The 23,212-nt window shown below is 39.9% G+C and overlaps 1 protein-coding gene across 1 annotated transcript in view; it reads right to left on the bottom strand.

Moving 5' to 3' along the window:
* LOC128524381 (thrombospondin type-1 domain-containing protein 7B-like) overlaps positions 1-22,624 on the bottom strand; it is a 216,146-nt gene extending 193,522 nt beyond the window's left edge. The window contains exons 1-2 of the mRNA XM_053496943.1: positions 22,601-22,624; positions 7,094-7,264 (exon numbers count right to left, since the gene is read on the bottom strand). Coding sequence (XP_053352918.1) covers positions 7,094-7,229 — 136 coding nt within the window. The 5' untranslated portion in view covers positions 7,230-7,264; positions 22,601-22,624. The remainder of the gene's footprint in view (positions 1-7,093; positions 7,265-22,600) is intronic.
* Between the last annotated feature and the right edge of the window lie 588 nt (positions 22,625-23,212).

A 23,212-nucleotide genomic window follows, 5' to 3' on the forward strand; every position in this document is an offset into this window, starting at 1 on the left:
GCAGAGGTAAAGAAGGTGCAGGACTTTAAGTACTTAGGGTCAACGGTCCAGAGCAACGGAGAGTGTGGAAAGGAGGTGAAGAGGCGGGTACAGGCAGGTTGGAATGGGTGGAGAAAAGTGTCAAGTGTGTTGTGCGATAAAAGAGTATCAGCGAGAATGAAAGGAAACGTGTACAGGACAGTGGTGAGACCAGCGATGCTTTACGGCTTAGAGACAGTGGCGCTGAAGAAAAGACAGGAGGCAGAGTTGGAGATAGCAGAGCTGAAGATGTTGAGGTTCTCCTTGGGAGTGACAAGGATGGATAGGATCAAGAATGAGTTCATCAGAGGGACAACCCACGTTAGATGTTTTGGAGATAAAGTCAGAGAGGCCAGATTGAGGTGGTTTGGACATGTTCAGAGGAGAGATGGTGAATATATCGGTAGAAGGATGCTGAGGTTGGAACTGCCAGGCAGGAGGTCTAGAGGAAGACCAAAGAGGAGATTTATGGATGCAGTGAGAGAGGACATGAAGTTAGTTGGTGTGAGAGAAGAGGAAGCAGAGGATAGGATTAGATGGAGGCAGATGATTCGCTGTGGCGACCCCTGAAAGGGAACAGCCGAAAGACAAAGAAGAAGAAGAGCTAATCACAAAACTTGTTCTGTTGATGATAGTGATAGCGCCTAAATGTTCTCTATCTGGTTTATAAGCGCTAAACCATTTCCTGAGTCTGCTACATCAAAGACATTTATATGGGTTCCAGCGAGCAATGGGAAGTATGGCCATATAAGAAATAAATAAACATAATGAGGGGGAGGTTTTATTGACATGTGACTAGAAGCAAGAAGAGCGATCGGAAACGGATGCACGGGAAAGTTCACACATTACCAGGAAACAGTAACAGCTCTTCAGAGCCTGATGCATTAAGAGAACACGTTACTGCACAGGGTTCTGCAGTACTGAGGGTTCTTACTTTTTTAAGAATGAACGTACAGATAAACTTTGTTTTCTCCATTGACGTGCAGTATAACTCCAGGATACCGAAAGTTTACTTCTCGAGAAAACACAAGTGAAACGTGATTAGTATAAAAGAACAGACGTATGTCTTGTTGGTAAAAGACGGAGGTGTGAGAACTTTTTTTTTTGTTTGTTTTTTCTCAGCTGGAAAATGAATAAACGTTCGGTTCTGCTGTGAAATCTGACGTCTGTGATCGACGCATTCCTCTGGGAGGAAGTTCTGCTCGGAAATCTCAGTACAGCGAGCGCACACTGAGACCAGACGCATTGTTTATCACCATCAGCACAACCCCCTGAGACTGTACCGTTATTCGCCATGTCTGTGTGTGTGCGTGTGTGTGTGTGTGTGTATCAAAAACCCGTCACCTTCACACTCTTTCTTCAAGGTTGTTTTTGATAAGCACACACACACACACACACACACACACACACACACACACAAAGGCTGCTATTTGACCAGCGGTCACATTAGAAATGCATTCTTTTAGGGAGCGAGGGAGGAGGCGTGTTCCACTACAGGACGTCCATCACGCTGTGTTTCCTGCCTCTCCGTCTGCTCCATTCAGCCACTTCAAAGTCAAGAGCTTCGACCTGCTGAGATCCAGAAGAGCGTCGAGGCTGGAGATGGAGAGCGAGTGTGTTCTTTAACAGCGCTGTATTAACCCGAGCAGGTGTGTAGTGATGCTCCCGTGGCGTAAAGGTTCTGAGAACGAGGTTAGCATGCTGCGGAGACTATTAGCCGGGTTAAGCAGCTCAGCAATCAGGAACATGGATATGAGGAGCAAGGAGGGTCTCTTCAGTCTGCTGGTGCTTTGGAGAACATTTGAAATTACAGTTCCCAATTAGCAGTGCTCCAAAGTTTTTGTTTGTTTGTTTGTTTGTTTTTTTTTCGAACAGAAAACTCTGTGGGATAACAAAGCAAACATCACTGTTATTCTGTTATTCATGGGTTACCATAACAACCATCCTGATACATAATAGAAACCATGTGGGTTACCATAGTGACCACTTATACAATTCAGCTAATACAAATATTTATCAAACTGTTACTTGTTAGTTACAGTACAGGGGGCGTGGTCTATGTGCCAGTTGCAGTCAAGGGGGAGTGGTCTCTGTGCCAGTTACAGTGCAGGGGGAGTGGTCTCTGTGCCAGTTGCAGTGCAGGGGGCGTGGTCTCTGTGCCAGTTGCAGAACAGGGGCGTGGTCTCTGTGCCAGTTACAGTGCAGGGGGAGTGGTCTCTGTGCCAGTTGCAGTGCAGGGGGCGTGGTCTCTGTGCCAGTTGCAGAACAGGGGCGTGGTCTCTGTGCCAGTTACAGTGCAGGGGGAGTGGTCTCTGTGCCAGTTGCAGTGCAGGGGGCGTGGTCTCTGTGCCAGTTGCAGAACAGGGGCGTGGTCTCTGTGCCAGTTACAGTACAGGAGGCGTGGTCTATCTTTACTCTTTATGATTAACCTGTAAATCTTAGCCAGACCTGAGCCACGTGGTTGTACAATGTAACAGTATTAAATTATGATGGTACACTCGCGTCACTGCTGTATTTAAGGCGCGGTGTGCTCAGGTTCTGGAGAACATGAGAACCTCCAGCTGAAGCATTGCTCACAGCATCACTAAAGCCTGGAGTACTGAGAGCTACTGCAGGAACGTCCTCTCATCCTCCCAGTCACGGAGAGAGAGAGAGAGAGAGAGAGAGAGAGAGAGAGGGAAAGTGAAGGAGGAGAGAAATAAATGACAGAATGATCGGTGTATATGAGATTAAATCAGAGCTACTAATAGTTACAATCAAAATCTAAAAGTGTAATAAAATAAAGCCCTGATTTAGAAAATAATATTTGAATTAAGACTCAAATAACTTTAATCTCAGAGTGAAATTTCTTCACATATTAGAAGTCAAAGGAGTAAACAAACAAGTAAGCAAAATAAATAAATAAATAAATAAATATATACATACATACTGTACATACATACTAAAGACAAATAATGGTTGGTTTGTTTGTTTGTTTGTTGGTTTGTTTGTTTGTTGGTTTGTTTGCTATCCTCGAGGATTAGGGGCTCTGAGGTGAGAGAGTGGAAGCGGTGGGATGGAGTGAGAGCACTTCTGTCTGTCACTTTAGACCTGGATGAAGAGAAAAATAAAAAGCGGAAGAGTTTTTCCTACTACACGCTCCACGTCTAAATGCCAACTCCACGTCCGAGCCGCAGCGCCGACAGCAATCTGTTTGTCAGGATGAAGGTTTAAAATGTCAATCTCTGTGCAGAAGCTCTTACACACACACACACACACACACACACACACACACACAGAGTGATTTCCTGCCTTTATTCGGACTCCTCAGGCTGAGCAGCAGTTACTCCGTCACTGATCATCAGCGATTCTTAGAGAGATCTGCGTCAGTAATGAGACGCCGAGCGGGACACGGGAACAGATGGTCTGGATCTGAGCAGTGTGTGTGTGTGTGTGTGTGTGTGTGTGTATGCTAAGTGGCTGTGAACTGGGCCTCATCTCTTACACTTTTACGCTAACTAACAACAAAATGCTTACAAAAGGTTTAATAATGTTAAAAGGTTTAATAAAAAAAAGTTTAATAATAATAATAATAATAATAATTATTATTATTATAATTATAATAATAATATTATATAATAATAATAATAATTATAATAATAATATCAGAAGCTCGGCATCCGCATTTAATCTGTTCCGGAGGCGAGTGCTTAAGGTAAAATTTCATCTTGTGAAACACATTGTCCCATAGGAAATAATAGAAATACTGATAATCCGCTCCTGCCACCCAAAAATATTACCAATATTACCAATTTTCAACACTATAACTATATTTCTGCATCTAAAAACAATCAAAACGTTTGGCAAAGACGTGTAAATAAAGTAAAATATGAAATAAATAGACATTAAACCTCACTTAACCCTAATTTATGATTCCTCTCGGCACCGACTGCTTTAAAAACAAACTAAATGCGGCTCCCTTTTCTTCTCCCTACCGTCCTTAATAACGTTGTTGGGACCCGCGGTGGTGTTTGTTCTCTAAATCTTACACAAAATCCAAAACATCAAAGAAAAATCTCACTTCGTTTTGCTTTCCACTGACACAAACAAGCTTTGACCAGCTCCCGGATGTACACGCGACTTCGGGTCGGCTCTGATCCGGTTAGTCACTTGTATGCCAAAAAAAGCTTTGTGTGCTGTGGCTAATTTTTCACACACACACACACACACACACACACACACACACACACACACACAGAGAAAACAACACAATCAAACCCAACCTAACGAAACAGTTATGGGCTAGCCAATTGTTAGCCAGTCACAAGCATGGCAAAGATGCTAATGCTACACTGTAACTGCTAATGCTACAGTGTACTTTCTTACACACACACACACACACACACACACATAGACACACACACTCAGAGAAACTGAACACAGAAAGTGATGAGTCATTTCTAACTAACTAAACTAAAAGTCTCTTTAACATGTTGAGAGGACAAAATGATGCTAATCAGACGCTAATCAGACGCTAATCCTGCTCATGTAACAACTGCGTGATTACCTAAAGAGGTTATTACAGTAGCATAGCTAAAGGATTTTACAGAACATCTGATCAACCATTTCTGCACCTCAGGATAGATTAGTGTGTGTGTGTGTGTGTGTGTGTGAGAGAAAGACAGAAATAAAAGAAATGCAAGCAATTTATTTTCATGCTAAATTAGCTATATGGGCTTCATTTAGCCTATTAAAAAGATTTATTTCTTCTTTTTTTTTTACAGCAAAGGAGATTGGGAAAGTGTGTGAATGTTCAAAAACAAACACACACACACACACACACACACACACAATTTCAATATAAGAAAATAATGGCGTTTCAGGATTCTCATCTTTAAAACTTCTTCATCAGAGCCGCGGCGGTGCTGAGTGAACTGATGGAATAATAAATCTTTCCCGAGGATTAAAACACACACGCGGCGTCCTGACAGAGCGGCGAGAGATTAAAGGGAGAGAAATCAGATTCCGGTGTAGCGTGAAACTGGAGTGACACGTGCGGCGCGCTAGCTGAGCGCACGCCGCCGTCACCGAGCCCATAAATCTGCAGCGTAGAGAAGCGAGTTAGAGCGAGAGGTGAGATTACTGTGTACATCATTACGCGTGATTACATTCCTGGTGGAGAAGCGTGTGGGAGACGGATAATCTCTCCCAGACTCTGCCTACATTAGCATGCTAACAATAGCAGCACCCCAGTGGGTTCATCGTGCGCCAGGTGGGAGGAGATTATCACTGATACGCTACAAATGCCATTCAGAGCACAAACACAGTCACGACAATGGAAAAAGGAACGCAAAAAACAACAACAACAACAACAACAACTATAATACAATACGTTTAAAAATTAAATTAGACCTTACTCTGGAAAAAAAAACATATTCCTTTCATTTGTTTTGTTTTTGTATTTTCTATTTGGAACTAAATATTCATGTGTGCAACAAATATTATCGATAGATAAATAAATCTAAAGATTTGATAAATATCAATAAACCTAAAATTGCGTTATACAGTACATCAGCAAAATTATGCTAAACATTCAAAAAAAATACCATTAAGCTTTTGCAAAACAGTATTAAATTTTGTTTAAATAAACTTAAAAAAAATTTTTTTTAACTTTTGTAAAATAATTCTTTTGAAAAATAACAAACCTTTAAAAATACCATAAAACTAATATGAAATATGAAATAATAAACAGAAATATGACTAACATAACACGAGCTTGCTAACAAACGGGCGGTTGATTTTTATTTAATGAGAGGGTCAAATACACACACACACACACACACACACACACATATAAAGAATTATGAAACAATTAATTATTTCAATTAATGAAACTGTAAACAAACCATAGCTAATATAAATTATAATTTTTATATATAATTATAAAATGAAATTCATCTTTTAATTGCCTTTTTATTGTATACTTTTTATTTGTATATAGTGTCGCAAAAAAAGAAACAAAATATCTGATATAAATTTTTATTTCATCATTAAATTTTTAGGTATTTTAATTTAATTTATACACTTTATTTGAGAAATGGATTTGTGCACCAAAGACATTTATTATTAATTATTGTTACATTTCAATCTATTTAATAATTAATAAAACGGCACAAACTAAATTGATAAGTAAAATAATTTCGTCTGTACAGTTTGGTATAACCCCGCCCTTAGGCTCCACCTTCCCAAATCTAATACGATGATAAGTATTTAACTCCTAAAACATGGTCATTTCTTTCTAAAGCCTCTCGCTCTCTGGAACAGTAAAGACCAGGCAGGGAATAACTGTGCTGGAATAAAAACAGGAAGTGAATGAGGTTTAACAGGAAGCAGGTGAGTTCTGCAGGCAGGAGAGAGAGATGAGGTCTGGGTGCGATTAGGCGTGGCTGTGTTTGTGATGCTTCATGCACTGCTTCCTCTAAATAAAAAAACTACACTAAAGCCGTTCTTGTGTTTTGGGTATATTTTTAGTTTCTCCTCTAAATGCATTCTGGGTAAAATATATAAATGACAGAATGAATAATCTACTTTACTTTGCATTCATATTCACTGCTGATTACGTGTCATAGATATAAGTATGAAAAATATCAGCTGAAATGGAGATCAGATGTAGTGGGCGTGTCACTGTGTGTGTGTGTGTGTGTGTGTGTGTGTAATCACCTGATTACAGCGCAAGCAGGAAAGGATTTGGCTCCAGTAAAACGTGTGTTCAGTCTGTTTTACTGTTATACCCAGATTCACAAAATGTCCAAATAATCTAAAGATCTCGTCTAATGTACAAATAAAACTTTATTCTAATATTTGTTTATGCTTTAATCATAGATGGGGCTTAGCGCTGCTAGCACATTCACACCAGCTGTCCATGATTCCAGCTAAATGCTAAAACACTTAATCATGATGCACAAAATTATACGCCCCCCTCCAAAGCTATAGCCGCAATACTGCGTCTGTCTCGCGTGTAAAGTCTTTAGCACACACCAAGCGTTTCAAGATATTCATCTCACGTCAGAGCGAGTGATAAAGCGAGTTCTCATACCTGTTTTCCACGAGTAGTGTGCGTTCTTTGAGGACGTAACATCGGCCTGGAGAACCACGAGAGACACGGACAGGAGCAGGAATTTCCCGGCTCGTCCAGGCCAGCACATAGCGCCGAATTCATCTTTAAGAATCATAGTCCAGTACTTTCGCTTGACCTCCGCTCCTAAACCTGAGAATGAAACGAACAAACACGGTCACACTCACATCTTAAACAGTCTTAGTTTAAAGGTGCCATAATTTTATTACTTTTTAAAACAAATTGATATAAAACCTAAAGCTCTACAAAAAGTTTTTAGTTATATTCCAACTCAGAGTATTCTGGCGTCCGTGGAATTCCCTCAGTCTCACTCCTCATCCCAACGCTCGGTTTCAGTGTTTATTGATAAGCTACCGCCCCTCCCCCACACCCGTTTGTGGAAATGTGTTTTCTTAGTCAATCAGAATGCAGGAATGGAGACTTCCTGGAAAATAGTAGCCAGGGGTAAACCTGGAGGAGGGGCTATTCAGGGCCCGGTTTTTCGATAACGCACACTATTCGCGCGCTAAGAAGACTCTTAAGATATATCTTACGTAAAGTGATAACTTTTCTAAGTGTATTTCTCGAACTGTCTCTTAGGAGTCTTCTTAAGTCGCTGCCTCTTACGTCCGACGTTACAAGGCGCTGTCTACAGTGAAGGTCCTGAATTAGCTGACTTCGGTTGCTCAGGAATCGATTTTTGACTCCTTTTTTCTCCTGCAGTCGCGGTGAAATGAACCGAGTAAACAATCATAGTTGATTGACAAACAGCTGACAACACTCTTCACCAGCTTCAGAAACAATGTGAAGCATGTCAGTGGTTGGGGTTTTATAGCGCACTTATGGAATGAATACGATGAGATGACAGAGTAGAGGTTTAATACCCCTACAGTATCTCACCTACGTTTCCATTTTACGATTTCATGTGCGAAGACATACTTAGAGTATGAATGTTTCGGGAAGTGCGGCATAACATTAAAAGAGAGGTTAAGGGACAACTTAAGAACGACTTAGCGATAAAAAGCTTTCGAGAAACCGGGCCCAGATCGTTATTGTTATTGTTCTTGTTCTGAAATGATGTCATACGGTACCTGGTGGGACATTTGAATGATGTGTTAAAGCACCAAAAGGAAAAAAATAGAGGATGTTTCGGGTGATGCTGTAACCTCTCGCAGCGGGGGCGCCTAGAGAAAGCTGATTGGCCGAGAGCTCTTTCAGAGGGGTGGGATGGGAGGCACTTAGCGCCCTCATATTAATAACAGCTCCACAGCCAATCAGGGGCTCAGAGTGTGTTACTCCGCCCCCAACAATGCGTGAGCGAGCAGATGAGGTTTGAAAAGATGCGGTCGACTGGTGTCACGTGGTTCAAAGGGAACATGTGGAATCGTATACGACTGAATTAAGGAAAAAAATCTGGGGAAAATCCACAAAAACAAACAAACAAACAAAAAACAAATAGAGTCCATTTCCGATTAAACCTTTTCTTCTATTTTCATTAATACATCACGTTTTTGTAATTTAGTTTATTATTTAATTTAGTTTATTATTTAATTTAGTTTATTATTTAATTATCAGTATTTTTCTACCTGGAAATCAGCTTTTTACATTTTGTTTAAATGTCATATATGTAGTTCTTTAGTAGGTTCTTTCTTTTCACCATTTTTGAAAAAAAAGTGAATTAAATAATTTCTGATTTAAGATCATGCTACTGAATGGGGAAAAATCACAATTTGTTTATTGTTTAATTGTTGAAATGTTAATGTATTGATTATGTGAGTGAAAGAGTCAGAGAATGTAAGATATTATAGCGTGTGTAGTGAAAAGCACAAGATAGATGATGATGTTAAGTGGAGATGTTTTTCCCCAATGACTACGTTGACACGGGATATAAACCCAAACTCATACTAAAGTGATTCTTTTGGTTATTGTGGAAGTTATTAACACACACACACACACACACACACACACACACACACACACACACACACTTTCTCTCCCATATGTTTTGTGGTTTAAACCCCAGAGAGTAATGTTAATAATCAACTCCAGTGTGTAATCTCAGGTAGAGACAGCCGGGGAAAAACCCATCCAGATGAACGATTCCATGTGAACGTGAACCAGAAGCAAAATCAATTTCCCCAAATGAAGGAAAAAACAAAACAAAAACACAAACAGCATCCAAACTTAATAAGGTAGCTTTATTATTCCTGGAGGAACAGACCATGCGAAGCGTCAGCTCTGAGTGCTCTGTAACGCTGCTCTTCTCGTCTCTGTGTATTCATGTCCTCGTTTCTGAAGACGTTTCTCGTTTCTTTAACTGAGTTTCCTGCTTTGCTTTTCCCTCACAGGCTGTGTGTGAATATGAAACGATGGCGCGACCCCTCGGCTACGGATTTGGGCAAGAACGTTCACTCTTCTCATACATTTGTTTATGTTCTGTTCAATCAAATTCTATTGATTTAATTATCTATTTATTTCCAGCAGTGTCCTTACTGAATTTCACTGAAGTTCTTAGTGACCGGCTTGCTGTCTAGACGAGGAATGCACAACCACATTCCAAACACTTCACACTTCACTTCACACTTCACACGCTGCTATCTAGTGAATGTTTCTAATAATTGCAATAAATGGCTGAGAGTCAACAACACACCGGCTGCATTCACGAGACGAGACACGTTGCTCAATTCTGATTATTTCTGTTCAGATCGGATTTGCACGTCATGACGGTTCACATTCACAATTACAAAGTGACTTTTATCGGACTCTGATGGGGACACACCTGTCCTCCATCTGTGTCTTCGCGTCTTTGCTCACCCCATCTGGATTGAACCAGGTCATGAGTTCATGTGAGCGCTCATGAATTGATTTCAACAGAGACATGCTGGGGGTTTTGCTCTGGAGGACGGCGAGCAGTTACTCGCTAGCAGCTGTTGCTAGCGCTGTTATAAAATCCCCACGCTGCTAGTGCTGACTGATGATGTCATGGCAAAGAGCCAAAAAGTCACATGAATTCCCATCCGCCCATTCTCATTCAAGTCACAATATCAGGTGTGTATCTGATCTAGAAGCACACACAAAGTGACATCAGGTTTGGGTGTCCAAACAGCCCTAAAATCAGATTTGTGTTACATAAGGGGAATCCCTTCAGGCTGGTGATGTGAGCGTAGCCGCAGCTAACTTAAATATACAGTACATTTTGTTTAGCTGTAAATCAAATAAAAGGCCTGAAACGACCCAAAATACTTAGGGACAAGTTCAAGGTCAGACTCCATTCTGTTTATATCAACCTTTTAAATATGATTCTAATGTATAGATATTATTCACAATTTTTCGGAGGCTTTACAGTAGAATTTGTATTGTGCATCACACACACACACACACACACACACACACACACACACACACACACACACCTTTTGTTTTGCTTAGAATGATCAAATTCAAAATATTTATTTTGAATATTCATTGGGTTTTAAAACCAGAGTTTGGAAGTGTGTTTTGTAAACGAGCCCAATCTGGCAACCTGGTCATGGGGCAGCACCGTTTCCTCCCCCAGTGGTTTTCTGTAATTGCTTGTTGCAGTTCCCAAAGCTGACCACTAGGGACAATAATTAATATTAAGATTCAGTTGTCACGTGGACCTTACAGCACAGAGCACAGGGGATATGTTTCTTCTGCATATCCCAGTTAGGAAGCTGGGGTCAGAGCTGGGGTCAGAGCTTGGGTCAGGCAGTATACAGCGCCCCCTGGAGCAAATAGGGTTAAGGGCCTTGAAAAAAAGAAAAAAAAATCCTTTCCAATAGTGTTTGACTAATGGCACTTGTGTAGTAACCTAATAACCCAGTTTAAGGATCTATCCAGTGACAGAGACTGTGGGTAAGAAAGTCTCTCAAATGTAAATGCTGGGGCTCGAACCCCCGACCTTCTGATCAATAGTCCTGAATCCCACAGCCTTAACTGATTCAGCCACCACTGCCCAATAATAACTCCATAGAGCTGAATGTGGTATTAATCGCTCTGCCTACACAACATAACATCTAGAAACACCAACTAATCAATTGAATATCATATTATGTTCGTTAAAGAAGGACATTTAATTTTAATAGGTTTAATAAATTCATAGGTATGAAAATAAGAACTTCTTGGAAAATTCTCATTTACTTATTGCTGGATATAAATGACGAGGCTCTGCACAACCTGGTGATACAGACAAGTCATCACTGCTTATGATAGAAAACACGTGTGTGGGTGTGTGTGTGTGTGTGTGGGTGTGTCTCCCATTTTCTCCATCAATGCAGAGCCTTATTATGTGTAATGAAATGACTTATACACCGCTGTTCTTTGTGTACTGGAGGTATTTATCTTTCTCTCTCTCTTACTCTTTATACACACCCAGACTCTCTCTCACACACACACACACACAGACACAGACACACCCACACAAACACACACCCACACACTATTGCTGCATCGCACCGGGCCGTGTCTCTATTCCCTCTCTGAGAGTCTATGTGTGTCAAAAGACATGGACACATATACTGTAACTATCTCTGTTAGTTCTGATGAGACTTATTTACACACACACACACACACACACTGATACACTTCTGTGTTGTCTAAATCACACTGGTGATGGATCCCCCCCCCCCCCCCTCCCTTCTCCTCGTGTTATGGGTCGCCCCAGACGACCGAGCCCACTTTTGGATATTGATGGATGAATAGCTATTAAACTTAATCTCAAGTCCCCCAATTGGTTTTTGGTTGATTTCATTTCGGGTAAATTAGATTTTAGTCTCGTCGCCTCATGAGACGTCCCCGAAATCTGATTTGAGAGCACGATGGAGATGCTGAGAAAAGGAAACTGAGAGATAAGCCTCGAATCCTGATGCCATGAAGTCAGACAGTTAGAGAAGTTGTCTTATTCTTTATATAATAAGAGTTTCTGCTCCCAGGTTTCTTTTATTTCTTCTGTTTTTATTTTCATTATATTCACATCTGTAGATCCCCTTAAAAAACAATATAAAGGAGATAATTAAAGCCATTACCTTTCATTTTACCACGGCATAAATGTACACTAAAATAATAATGGAAATCACTGAGACATTAAATTTCATAGAGAGTAAAAAGTTAAATGTGATTAGAAACAGAAGTGTAATGTAACAATGAGGCGAGAGTAATGTAGTGTTATAAGGCATTGTAAAGCGAGTGTAATGTAGTGTGTGTATAAAGAGTAGTAAAGCGAGAGTCATGTGGTCTAATATAAAGGGTAGTAACGTGAGAGTAATGTGGTGTAATATAAAGGGTAGTAACGTGAGAGTAATGTGGTGTGATATAAAGGGTAGTAACGTGAGAGTAATGTGGTGTAATAAAAAGGGTAGTAACGTGAGAGTAATGTGGTGTGATATAAAGGGTAGAAACGTGAGACCAATATGGTGTAATATAAAGGGTAGTAACGTGAGAGTAATGTGGTGTGATATAAAGGGTAGTAACGTGAGAGTAATGTGGTGTGATATAAAGGGTAGTAACGTGAGAGTAATGTGGTGTGATATAAAGGGTAGTAACGTGAGAGTAATGTGGTGTGATATAAAGGGTAGTAACGTGAGAGTAATGTGGTGTAATAAAAAGGGTAGTAACGTGAGAGTAATGTGGTGTAATAAAAAGGGTAGTAACGTGAGAGTAATGTGGTGTAATAAAAAGGGTAGTAACGTGAGAGTAATGTGGTGTAATAAAAAGGGTAGTAACGTGAGAGTAATGTGGTGTAATAAAAAGGGTAGAAACGTGAGACCAATATGGTGTAATATAAAGGGTAGTAACGTGAGAGTAATGTGGTGTGATATAAAGGGTAGTAACGTGAGAGTAATATGGTGTGATATAAAGGGTAGTAATGTGAGAGTAATGTGGTGTGATATAAAGGGTAGTAACGTGAGAGTAATATGGTGTAATATAAAGGGTAGTAACGTGAGAGTAATGTGGTGTGATATATAGGGTAGTAACGTGAGAGTAATGTGGTGTGATATAAAGGGTAGTAACGTGAGAGTAATATGGTGTAATATATAGGGTAGTAACGTGAGAGTAATGTGGTGTAATAAAAAGGGTAGTAACGTGAGAGTAATGTGGTGTAATATATAGGGTAGTAACATGAGAGTAATGTGGTGTAATATATAGGGTAGTAACGTGAGAGTAATGTGGTGTGATATAAAGGGTAGTAACGTGAGAGTAATATGGTGTAATATATAGGGTAGTAACGTGAGAGTAATGTGGTGTAATAAAAAGGGTAGTGACGTGAGAGTAATGTGGCGTAATAAAAAGTGTAGTAACGTGAGAGTAATGTGGTGTGATATAAAGGGTAGAAACGTGAGACCAATATGGTGTAATATAAAGGGTAGTAACGTGAGAGTAATGTGTGGTGTGATATAAAGGGTAGTAACGTGAGAGTAATGTGGTGTGATATAAAGGGTAGTAACGTGAGAGTAATGTGGTGTGATATAAAGGGTAGAAACGTGAGACCAATCTGGTGTAATATAAAGGGTAGTAACGTGAGAGTAATGTCGTGTGATATAAAGGGTAGTAACGTGAGAGTAATGTGGTGTGATATAAAGGGTATTAACGTGAGAGTAATGTGGTGTAATATAAAGGGTAGTAACGTGAGAGTAATATGGTGTAATATAAAGGGTAGTAACGTGAGAGTAATGTGGTGTGATATAAAGGGTAGTAACGTGAGAGTAATGTGGTGTGATATAAAGGGTAGAAACGTGAGACCAATATGGTGTAATATAAAGGGTAGTAACGTGAGAGTAATGTGGTGTGATATAAAGGGTAGTAACGTGAGAGTAATGTGGTGTGATATAAAGGGTATTAACGTGAGAGTAATGGGGTGTAATATAAAGGGTAGTAACGTGAGAGTAATATGGTGTAATATAAAGGGTAGTAACGTGAGAGTAATGTGGTGTGATATAAAGGGTAGTAACGTGAGAGTAATGTGGTGTGATATAAAGGGTAGTAACGTGAGAGTAATGTGGTGTGATATAAAGGGTAGTAACGCGAGAGTAATGTGGTTTGATATAAAGGGTAGTAACGTGAGAGTAATGTGGTGTAATAAAAAGGGTAGTAACGTGAGAGTAATGTGGTGTAACAAAAAGGGTAGTAACGTGAGACAAATATGGTGTGATATAAAGGGTAGTAACGTGAGACCAATATGGTGTGATATAAAGGGTGGTAACGTGGGAGTAATGTGGTGTGATATAAAGGGTGGTAACGTGAGAGTAATGTGGTGTAATAAAAAGGGTAGTAACGTGAGAGTAATGTGGTGTAATAAAAAGGGTAGTAACGTGAGAGTAATGTGGTGTGATATAAAGGGTAGAAACGTGAGAGTAATGTGGTGTGATATAAAGGGTAGTAACGTGAGAGTAATGTGGTGTGATATAAAGGGTAGTAACGTGAGAGTAATATGGTGTAATATATAGGGTAGTAACGTGAGTGTAATGTGGTGTAATAAAAAGGGTAGTAACGTGAGAGTAATGTGGTGTAATAAAAAGGGTAGTAATGTGGTGTGATATAAAGGGTAGAAACGTGAGACCAATATGGTGTAATATAAAGGGTAGTAACGTGAGAGTAATGTGGTGTGATATAAAGGGTAGTAACGTGAGATTAATGTGGTGTGATATAAAGGGTAGTAACGTGAGAGTAATATGGTGTGATATAAAGGGTAGTAACGTGAGAGTAATGTGGTGTGATATGAAGGGTAGTAACGTGAGAGTAATGTGGTGTGATATAAAGGGTAGTAACGTGAGAGTAATGTGGTGTGATATAAAGGGTAGAAATGTGAGACCAATATGGTGTAATATAAAGGGTAGTAACATGAGAGTGATGTGGTGTGATATAAAGGGTAGTAACGTGAGAGTAATGTGGTGTGATATAAAGGGTAGTAACGTGAGAGTAATGTGGTGTGATATAAAGGGTAGTAACGTGAGAGTAATGTGGTGTGATATAAAGGGTAGTAACGTGAGAGTAATGTGGTGTGATATAAAGGGTAGTAACGTGAGAGTAATGTGGTGTGATATAAAGGGTAGTAACGTGAGAGTAATGTGGTGTAATAAAAAGGGTAGTAACGTGAGACCAATATGGTGTGATATAAAGGGTAGTAACGTGAGACCAATATGGTGTGATATAAAGGTTAGTAACGTGAGAGTAATGTGGTGTGATATAAAGGGTGGTAACGTGAGAGTAATGTGGTGTAATAAAAAGGGTAGTAACGTGAGAGTAATGTGGTGTAATAAAAAGGGTAGTAACGTGAGAGTAATGTGGTGTGATATAAAGGGTAGAAACGTGAGACCAATATGGTGTAATATAAAGGGTAGTAACGTGAGAGTAATGTGGTGTGATATAAAGGGTAGTAACGTGAGAGTAATGTGGTGTGATATAAAGGGTAGTAACGTGAGAGTAATATGGTGTAATATATAGGGTAGTAACGTGAGTGTAATGTGGTGTAATAAAAAGGGTAGTAACGTGAGAGTAATGTGGTGTGATAAAAAGGGTAGTAACGTGAGAGTAATGTGGTGTGATATGAAGGGTAGTAACGTGAGAGTAATGTGGTGTGATATAAAGGGTAGTAACGTGAGAGTAATGTGGTGTGATATAAAGGGTAGAAACGTGAGACCAATATGGTGTAATATAAAGGGTAGTAACGTGAGAGTAATATGGTGTAATATAAAGGGTAGTAACGTGAGAGTAATGTGGTGTGATATAAAGGGTAGTAACGTGAGAGTAATGTGGTGTGATATAAAGGGTAGTAACGTGAGAGTAATGTGGTGTGATATAAAGGGTAGAAACGTGAGACCAATATGGTGTAATATAAAGGGTAGTAACGTGAGAGTAATGAGGTGTGATATAAAGGGTAGTAACGTGAGAGTAATATGGTGTAATATAAAGGGTAGTAACGTGAGAGTAATGTGGTGTGATATAAAGGGTAGTAACGTGAGAGTAATATGGTGTGATATAAAGGGTAGTAACGTGAGAGTAATATGGTGTAATATAAAGGGTCGTAACGTGAGAGTAATGTGGTGTGATATAAAGGGTAGTAACGTGAGAGTAATGTGGTGTAATAAAAAGGGTAGTAACGTGAGACCAATATGATGTAATATAAAGGGTAGTAACGTGAGAGTAATGTGGTGTGATATAAAGGGTAGTAACGTGAGAGTAATGTGGTGTAATAAAAAGGGTAGTAACGTGAGACCAATATGATGTAATATAAAGGGTAGTAACGTGAGAGTAATGTGGTGTGATATAAAGAGTAGTAACGTGAGAGTAATGTGGTGTGATATAAAGGGTAGAAACGTGAGACCAATATGGTGTAATATAAAGGGTAGTAACGTGAGAGTAATGTGGTGTGATATAAAGGGTAGTAACGTGAGAGTAATGTGGTGTGATATAAAGGGTAGTAACGTGAGAGTAATATGGTGTAATATAAAGGGTAGTAACGTGAGAGTAATGTGGTGTGATAAAAAGGGTAGTAACGTGAGAGTAATGTGGTGTGATATAAAGGGTAGAAACGTGAGACCAATATGGTGTAATATAAAGGGTAGTAACGTGAGAGTAATGTGGTGTGATATAAAGGGTAGTAACGTGAGAGTAATGTGGTGTGATATAAAGGGTAGTAACGTGAGAGTAATATGGTGTAATATAAAGGGTAGTAACGTGAGAGTAATGTGGTGTGATATAAAGGGTAGTAACGTGAGAGTAATGTGGTGTGATATAAAGGGTAGAAACGTGAGACCAATATGGTGTAATATAAAGGGTAGTAACGTGAGAGTAATGTGGTGTGATATAAAGGGTAGTAACGTGAGAGTAATATGGTGTAATATAAAGGGTAGTAACGTGAGAGTAATGTGGTGTGATATAAAGGGTAGTAACGTGAGAGTAATATGGTGTGATATAAAGGGTAGTAACGTGAGAGTAATATGGTGTAATATAAAGGGTAGTAACGTGAGAGTAATGTGGTGTGATATAAAGGGTAGTAACGTGAGAGTAATGTGGTGTAATAAAAAGGGTAGTAACGTGAGACCAATATGGTGTGATATAAAGGGTAGTAATGTGAGAGTAATGTGGTGTGATATAAAGGGTAGTAACGTGAGAGTAATATGGTGTAATATAAAGGGTAGTAACGTGAGAGTAATGTGGTGTGATATAAAGGGTAGAAACGTGAGACCAATGTGGTGTAATATAAAGGGTAGTAACGTGAGAGTAATGTGGTGTAATAAAAAGGGTAGTAACGTGAGACCAATATGGTGTAATATAAAGGGTAGTAACGTGAGAGTAATGTGGTGTGATATAAAGGGTAGTAACGTGAGAGTAATGTGGTGTGATATAAAGGGTAGTAACGTGAGAGTAATATGGTGTAATATAAAGGGTAGTAACGTGAGAGTAATGTGGTGTGATATAAAGGGTAGAAACGTGAGACCAATATGGTGTAATATAAAGGGTAGTAACGTGAGAGTAATGTGGTGTGATATAAAGGGTAGTAACGTGAGAGTAATGTGGTGTGATATAAAGGGTAGTAACGTGAGAGTAATATGGTGTAATATAAAGGGTAGTAACGTGAGAGTAATCTGGTGTGATATAAAGGGTAGTAACGTGAGAGTAATGTGGTGTGATATAAAGGGTAGTAACGTGAGAGTAATGTGGTGTGATATAAAGGGTAGAAACGTGAGAGTAATGTGGTGTGATATAAAGGGTAGAAACGTGAGACCAATATGGTGTAATATAAGGGTAGTAACGTGAGAGTAATGTGGTGTGATATAAAGGGTAGTAACGTGAGAGTAATATGGTGTAATATAAAGGGTAGTAACGTGAGAGTAATGTGGTGTGATATAAAGGGTAGTAACGTGAGAGTAATGTGGTGTTATATAAAGGGTAGTAACGTGAGAGTAATGTGGTGTGATATAAAGGGTAGTAACGTGAGAGTAATGTGGTGTAATATAAAGGGTAGTAACGTGAGAGTAATATGGTGTAATATAAAGGGTAGTAACGTGAGAGTAATGTGGTGTGATATAAAGGGTAGTAACGTGAGAGTAATGTGGTGTAATATAAAGGGTAGTAACGTGAGAGTAATAAGGTGTAATAAAAAGGGTAGTAATGTGAGAGTAATGTGGTGTGATAAAGTGTAGTGATGTCATAGGTTTGTGATTGTGGATGGCACATAACATTCCGTGTCAAACACTCAATAGCAGACACTATTTTAAAAATACTACACACACACACACACACACACACAGATGGAGGATTAATATTTATAGTGTAGATTTACTCGAGGTGACACAGAGTTTATAAAAAATTCAGCTTGTGAGTTGAGCAACAATGAGGACAGTGTTAACGCTAACGCTCACTCTTTTTTCGTGTGTGTGTGTGTGTGTATGTGTGTGTGTGTGCTAGGAAACCTGACGTGTCCTGAGCCTCTTCTTTTAGAAGTATCTGGGTCGAATGGAGCTGACATTTCAGCTGAGATCTTCTCCCACTGCGAGCACAAGCAGGGTTCCTACTTAAAATTCTGAGTAGTGATCCCACACCCTCTTTACACACACACACACACACACACACACTGAGTAGTTAAGGAATCCTATATGTAAACAGGAGGTTTAAATAATTAAAGTTTGATTATCTGGCAACAGAGACTGAAGCATATGACACTGAGTGTGAGGCTCTACTTACAGGGTCACGACCCATTAATCAATCAATCAATCAAATCATTCAACTTCTGTTCAGTTATTTATTTATTTATCTGCCTCCATCAGTCACTTCATTAGGTACAGCTTGTAAGTTCTGGCTTGGACCCCTTTTGCCATCAGAACTGCTTTAATTAGAGTTAACGCGGTGCTGAAACACTCCTTAGAGAGTTCGCTCCATATCACCATGATGTCATCACGCAGTCGCTGCATTTATCAGCTCCACGTCCATGATGCGAATCTCCTGAACCCCCACTGCGTCCCAGAGCCGCTCCATTGAACTGAGATCAGGAGGCCGTGTGAGTGCAGTGACCTCACCATCATGTTCAAGAAACCAGTGTGAGATGATTTTATCTTTGTGACACGGCGCGTTATCCTGCGTTTATAAAGGGATGAACAGAATCAGCTTCAATACTCAGCCAGGCTGTGGGGTTTAAACTATGATCACTTGGTACTAAAAGAACCAAAGTGTATCAAGACCCAGTATCTCCTCCACACCATCACACCACCACCAGCCTGAACCGCTGATGGATCCATGCTTTCACGTTGTTTATGCCGGATTCTGACCCGAACATCCGCGGCAGAAATCGAGACTCTTTTCCTTTTTCCTTTTTCCTCTCCTGCACTTTACACACTCGCGGCTCTGTGTGTGTGTGTGTGTGTGTGTGTGTGTGTGTGTGTGTGTGTGTGTGTTTGTGCAGGTCTGAGACTCTGGGAGCGGTGTGTTGACGAGTGCAGCAAACATCAGCATGCTCCAGAGACCAGGAGGAGACCACACTCCTCATCAGGACACACACACACACACGCACACACACACACACAAAGCATTACGCTCGTCCTTCTATAATAAAATAAACACATCGCTCCTGGCAGTCATCTGTGTACAGAACAGACTGAATGAGTTTCTCTTACACTCGTTTAATTTGCTCTAATCGGATTTCACGTCATCAAGTGTTCCTGCAGACACGAGGACACGTCTGATCTGATTTCAGCATGTTCCATTCAGGAGCGGGTGTGAAGATTTTAATAAAGATAGCTTGTGCGAAAAAACCTTTTAATCACCTAACTGTTGTGTCTGGCAACTTAATTTAAACTTTGAATTTTTTTGAGTGTTTAGTTTGCTATTTTTATTTCTGTATTTTTACGCGTTATGTACAACTGTGATTACCAAAGTTCTATGAATATTTATGCCACGCCCCCAGGGACACAAGTCATACAAAAGTGAAAGCACAAACATTCTGGGAAGTGTGTTGTAAATCGGAAAAAAAAACACGTGTTTAAATGTGTTTTTGTATTTCCAGCGTTTTTTCCACAAACATTGTTCCCTCACTCCCGTATGCGCTTTGCTAGTGGCCACCGCGAATATTGCAAAATATACCACCTGGATTTTACTAAGCGAAGGGCTAGGCTCAGCAACATTCTGTGCACAAAAACTGAAGTCAGCTGATGACCTGAATGTACTGAATGACCAGATTTCTCCATCAATGTGTTTCTTCTTTCCTGATGGCACGGGCCATATTCCAAGATGACGGTGCCAGGATTCATCGGCCTTAAACTCTGAAAGAGAGGTTTAGCGATCATGAGACGTCCAGACACAGAGTCTAGACCTTAAGCCTGTTGAGGATCTTTGGGACGTACTGTAGAAGACTTGCAGTGGTTACGGAAATTAGTGTAAAAATTTATTAAAAAAATCTTTTAGTGATAATGTAAGGCATAAAATCAAATGTGTTTAAATTTATTTTTTACTTGATAATACTACTAAATCTAATTTGATCACATGATGTTACTTATTCTTCAGTTTACCAGTGAGTGTTTATTGTTGTTTATTAAAGAAGGCAATTACAATTAATGACGTGGAAAATCCAGGAAATTAGTAAACTGGCATCGTAAAAGTATAGCATCGTTGAGCTGTTGCTATGGAAACGATAATGATGGATATCAGGATGAGCCCATTCATGCATATGTATAGACCTCTGCTATTATCGACAGCTTCTGACCGATCAGGATTCAGGAGTAACAACCCCGAGAGCCATAAATCGGCACCACAGCGTCTCCGCAGGAGGATCCCCGAGCACGAGGAGACGCTTCACCGCTCCATTTCCATCAGTATTGTTTATTCTGCGGAGGTGCAGAAAAGACAGATCGCGGACTTTAAAATAAATGTCCCAGCAGCATCGCTACAACATCTACAGAGCTGTGGATCTACAGTGATGGAACAGTAACAGAGCTTAGAAGAGGGAAGATTGATGAGTCCTCCTAGAGACACATTCCGTATCAACTAATGGAGCGAATAAACCACCGTCGCCTTTAAAGTGACAGGAAGCGAGCTGATTGACAAAAAATGGCCGCCGTCCTTCTTCATTACACGCGCCTGTCAAGCGGAGCAATGTTTTAGAGGTGGAAACAGCCGTGCAAAGACCACGCCGCTGCTCCAGTCCAGTCTTAACCACTCGATAGAAATCACATCTCTACATAAATCAACGTCCATTACTGCGAATATGCAGTGGAATAAAACAAACAACAGAAGACGGTAACTCGCTAGTTGAGTTATTGAGGAGAGCAGGTTTATCATGGCAATATACAGGATCTAGCGTATGTGCAGGTGATAGAGACGAATTTTAAAATAGAGATTGAGAAATACTTCCCTATTCCCTATTCCCTATTCCCTACCCTGGAGTAACACTACATTCTCAGCAAAGCCAGATGGGAAAAGGCAGCTCGATAAAGTTAGGAAAATGTGTGAAGAGACATTGGAGACTGGATGCTTATTAACTTCATTCTGCTTAATCCTGACAAGACAGACGATCGCCCTGATCTGGTAGTGTTTCCTCTCCTCTCAGCACACCAGATTTAACCAATCAGATATACACTACCGTTCAAAAGTTTTAGAACACTTGCAAATTTCTTTGTTTTTGTTTAGTGATTTATTTTCTACATTCTACAACAATACTGCGAATTTTAAAACTATAAAATAACACATATGGAATTAAGTAATTACGTAACAACAACAAAAACAACAGTTAGTTGTTATAAGACACAGAGGTCAGCCTTTCTGTAATAGTTCTTGCAAGAACAGTATTGTCAAGTGCATTTGCAAAATCCGTCAATCACCATAATGAAACTGGCTCTCATGAAGGCCGTCCCAGGAGGGCGAGACCAAAACCTACCTCTGCCACAGACCAGAAGTTCATTTAGAGTTATCAGCCTGAAAAATGACCAATTAACAACCAGCACCTCAGATTAGAGGCGTTATGAAGTCTTTACAGAGCAGAAGTAGCAGAAACATCTCACCATTAACTGTTCAAAGGAGATTAATGCATTTTTTGGATGCCTTCAGCATTCCTTTACAATGTAGAGAGAAAGAAAAATCAGGAACCATCATGGAGTTAGAAAGTGTTCCAAAACTTTTGAATGGTAGTGTAAACTAGGAGTCTTTTCAGTCAGAACTAATTTAGAGATTAATCTTTATGCATATTCATGCAACTCTTACATGGACCGAAAGCAATGTTTTGTCATTTGTAATTTTGGACTTGACTAGACATGTTGGGGGGTGAATACTTATGCAATATTCTGTAGTTCTTTATAATGTTTTTGGAACTCTGTCTATTACACTATATATTCTCTCTACCTGCATATGGACTAATAATACTCTCTCTCTCTCTCTCTCTCTCTCTCTCTCTCTTTCCAGGTTGTAAGTGTGGTGTGTGTGTTTGTATGTGTTTGTATGTGTGTGTGTGTGTGTGTGTGTGTGTGTGTGTGTGTGTGTCACCACCTGAAGGGAAACAGTAAGACTCATGGCTTTAGCTGTGACACTTTGTCGTAGGTGGCAGATAAACGCAGTCTCTCCTCCGCTCGCATCATCCGACGCTCCGCTCCTCTGCTGTTCCTTTTCTTCTACCTTCAGGAGAAACGGAGAGAGAGATGATGCAGCCGTCACACTGTCGTCACTCTGAGAGGCCGGAATAAACACCTTGCTGAACAGACACTGGAGGGAGAGACAGGAAGAGAGAGAGAAAAGGGAAAAAGAGATTTTATTATAATGCAATTTCAAACATTTGTTTTTACCTTATGTGTGAATTTCTTGCTTTTTATTATTATTCACATTTATTCTTTTTTTTTCTTCTTTACTTTGATGACATGAAAAACTGACAGAACAAGAGACAGAGAGAGGAATCACTTTTAAAAAGAGAGAACGAGAAACTTCATACTTGAAATAAAAGTTTAAATACATGCAGCGTTGGTCTAAATGGGACGTCTGGATTTTCTGTCTTGTGGGCGTGTCACCACCCAGACCACGCCCATTATGTCCTATAGAGCATTCTATACACTATGGATTATCATTAGGCAGTTATAACCCTTTAAACCCCGACACACTGTACATTAC

The sequence above is a fragment of the Clarias gariepinus genome, chromosome 5 (assembly GCF_024256425.1).
Source record: "Clarias gariepinus isolate MV-2021 ecotype Netherlands chromosome 5, CGAR_prim_01v2, whole genome shotgun sequence".
NCBI classification, from domain to species: domain Eukaryota; kingdom Metazoa; phylum Chordata; class Actinopteri; order Siluriformes; family Clariidae; genus Clarias; species Clarias gariepinus.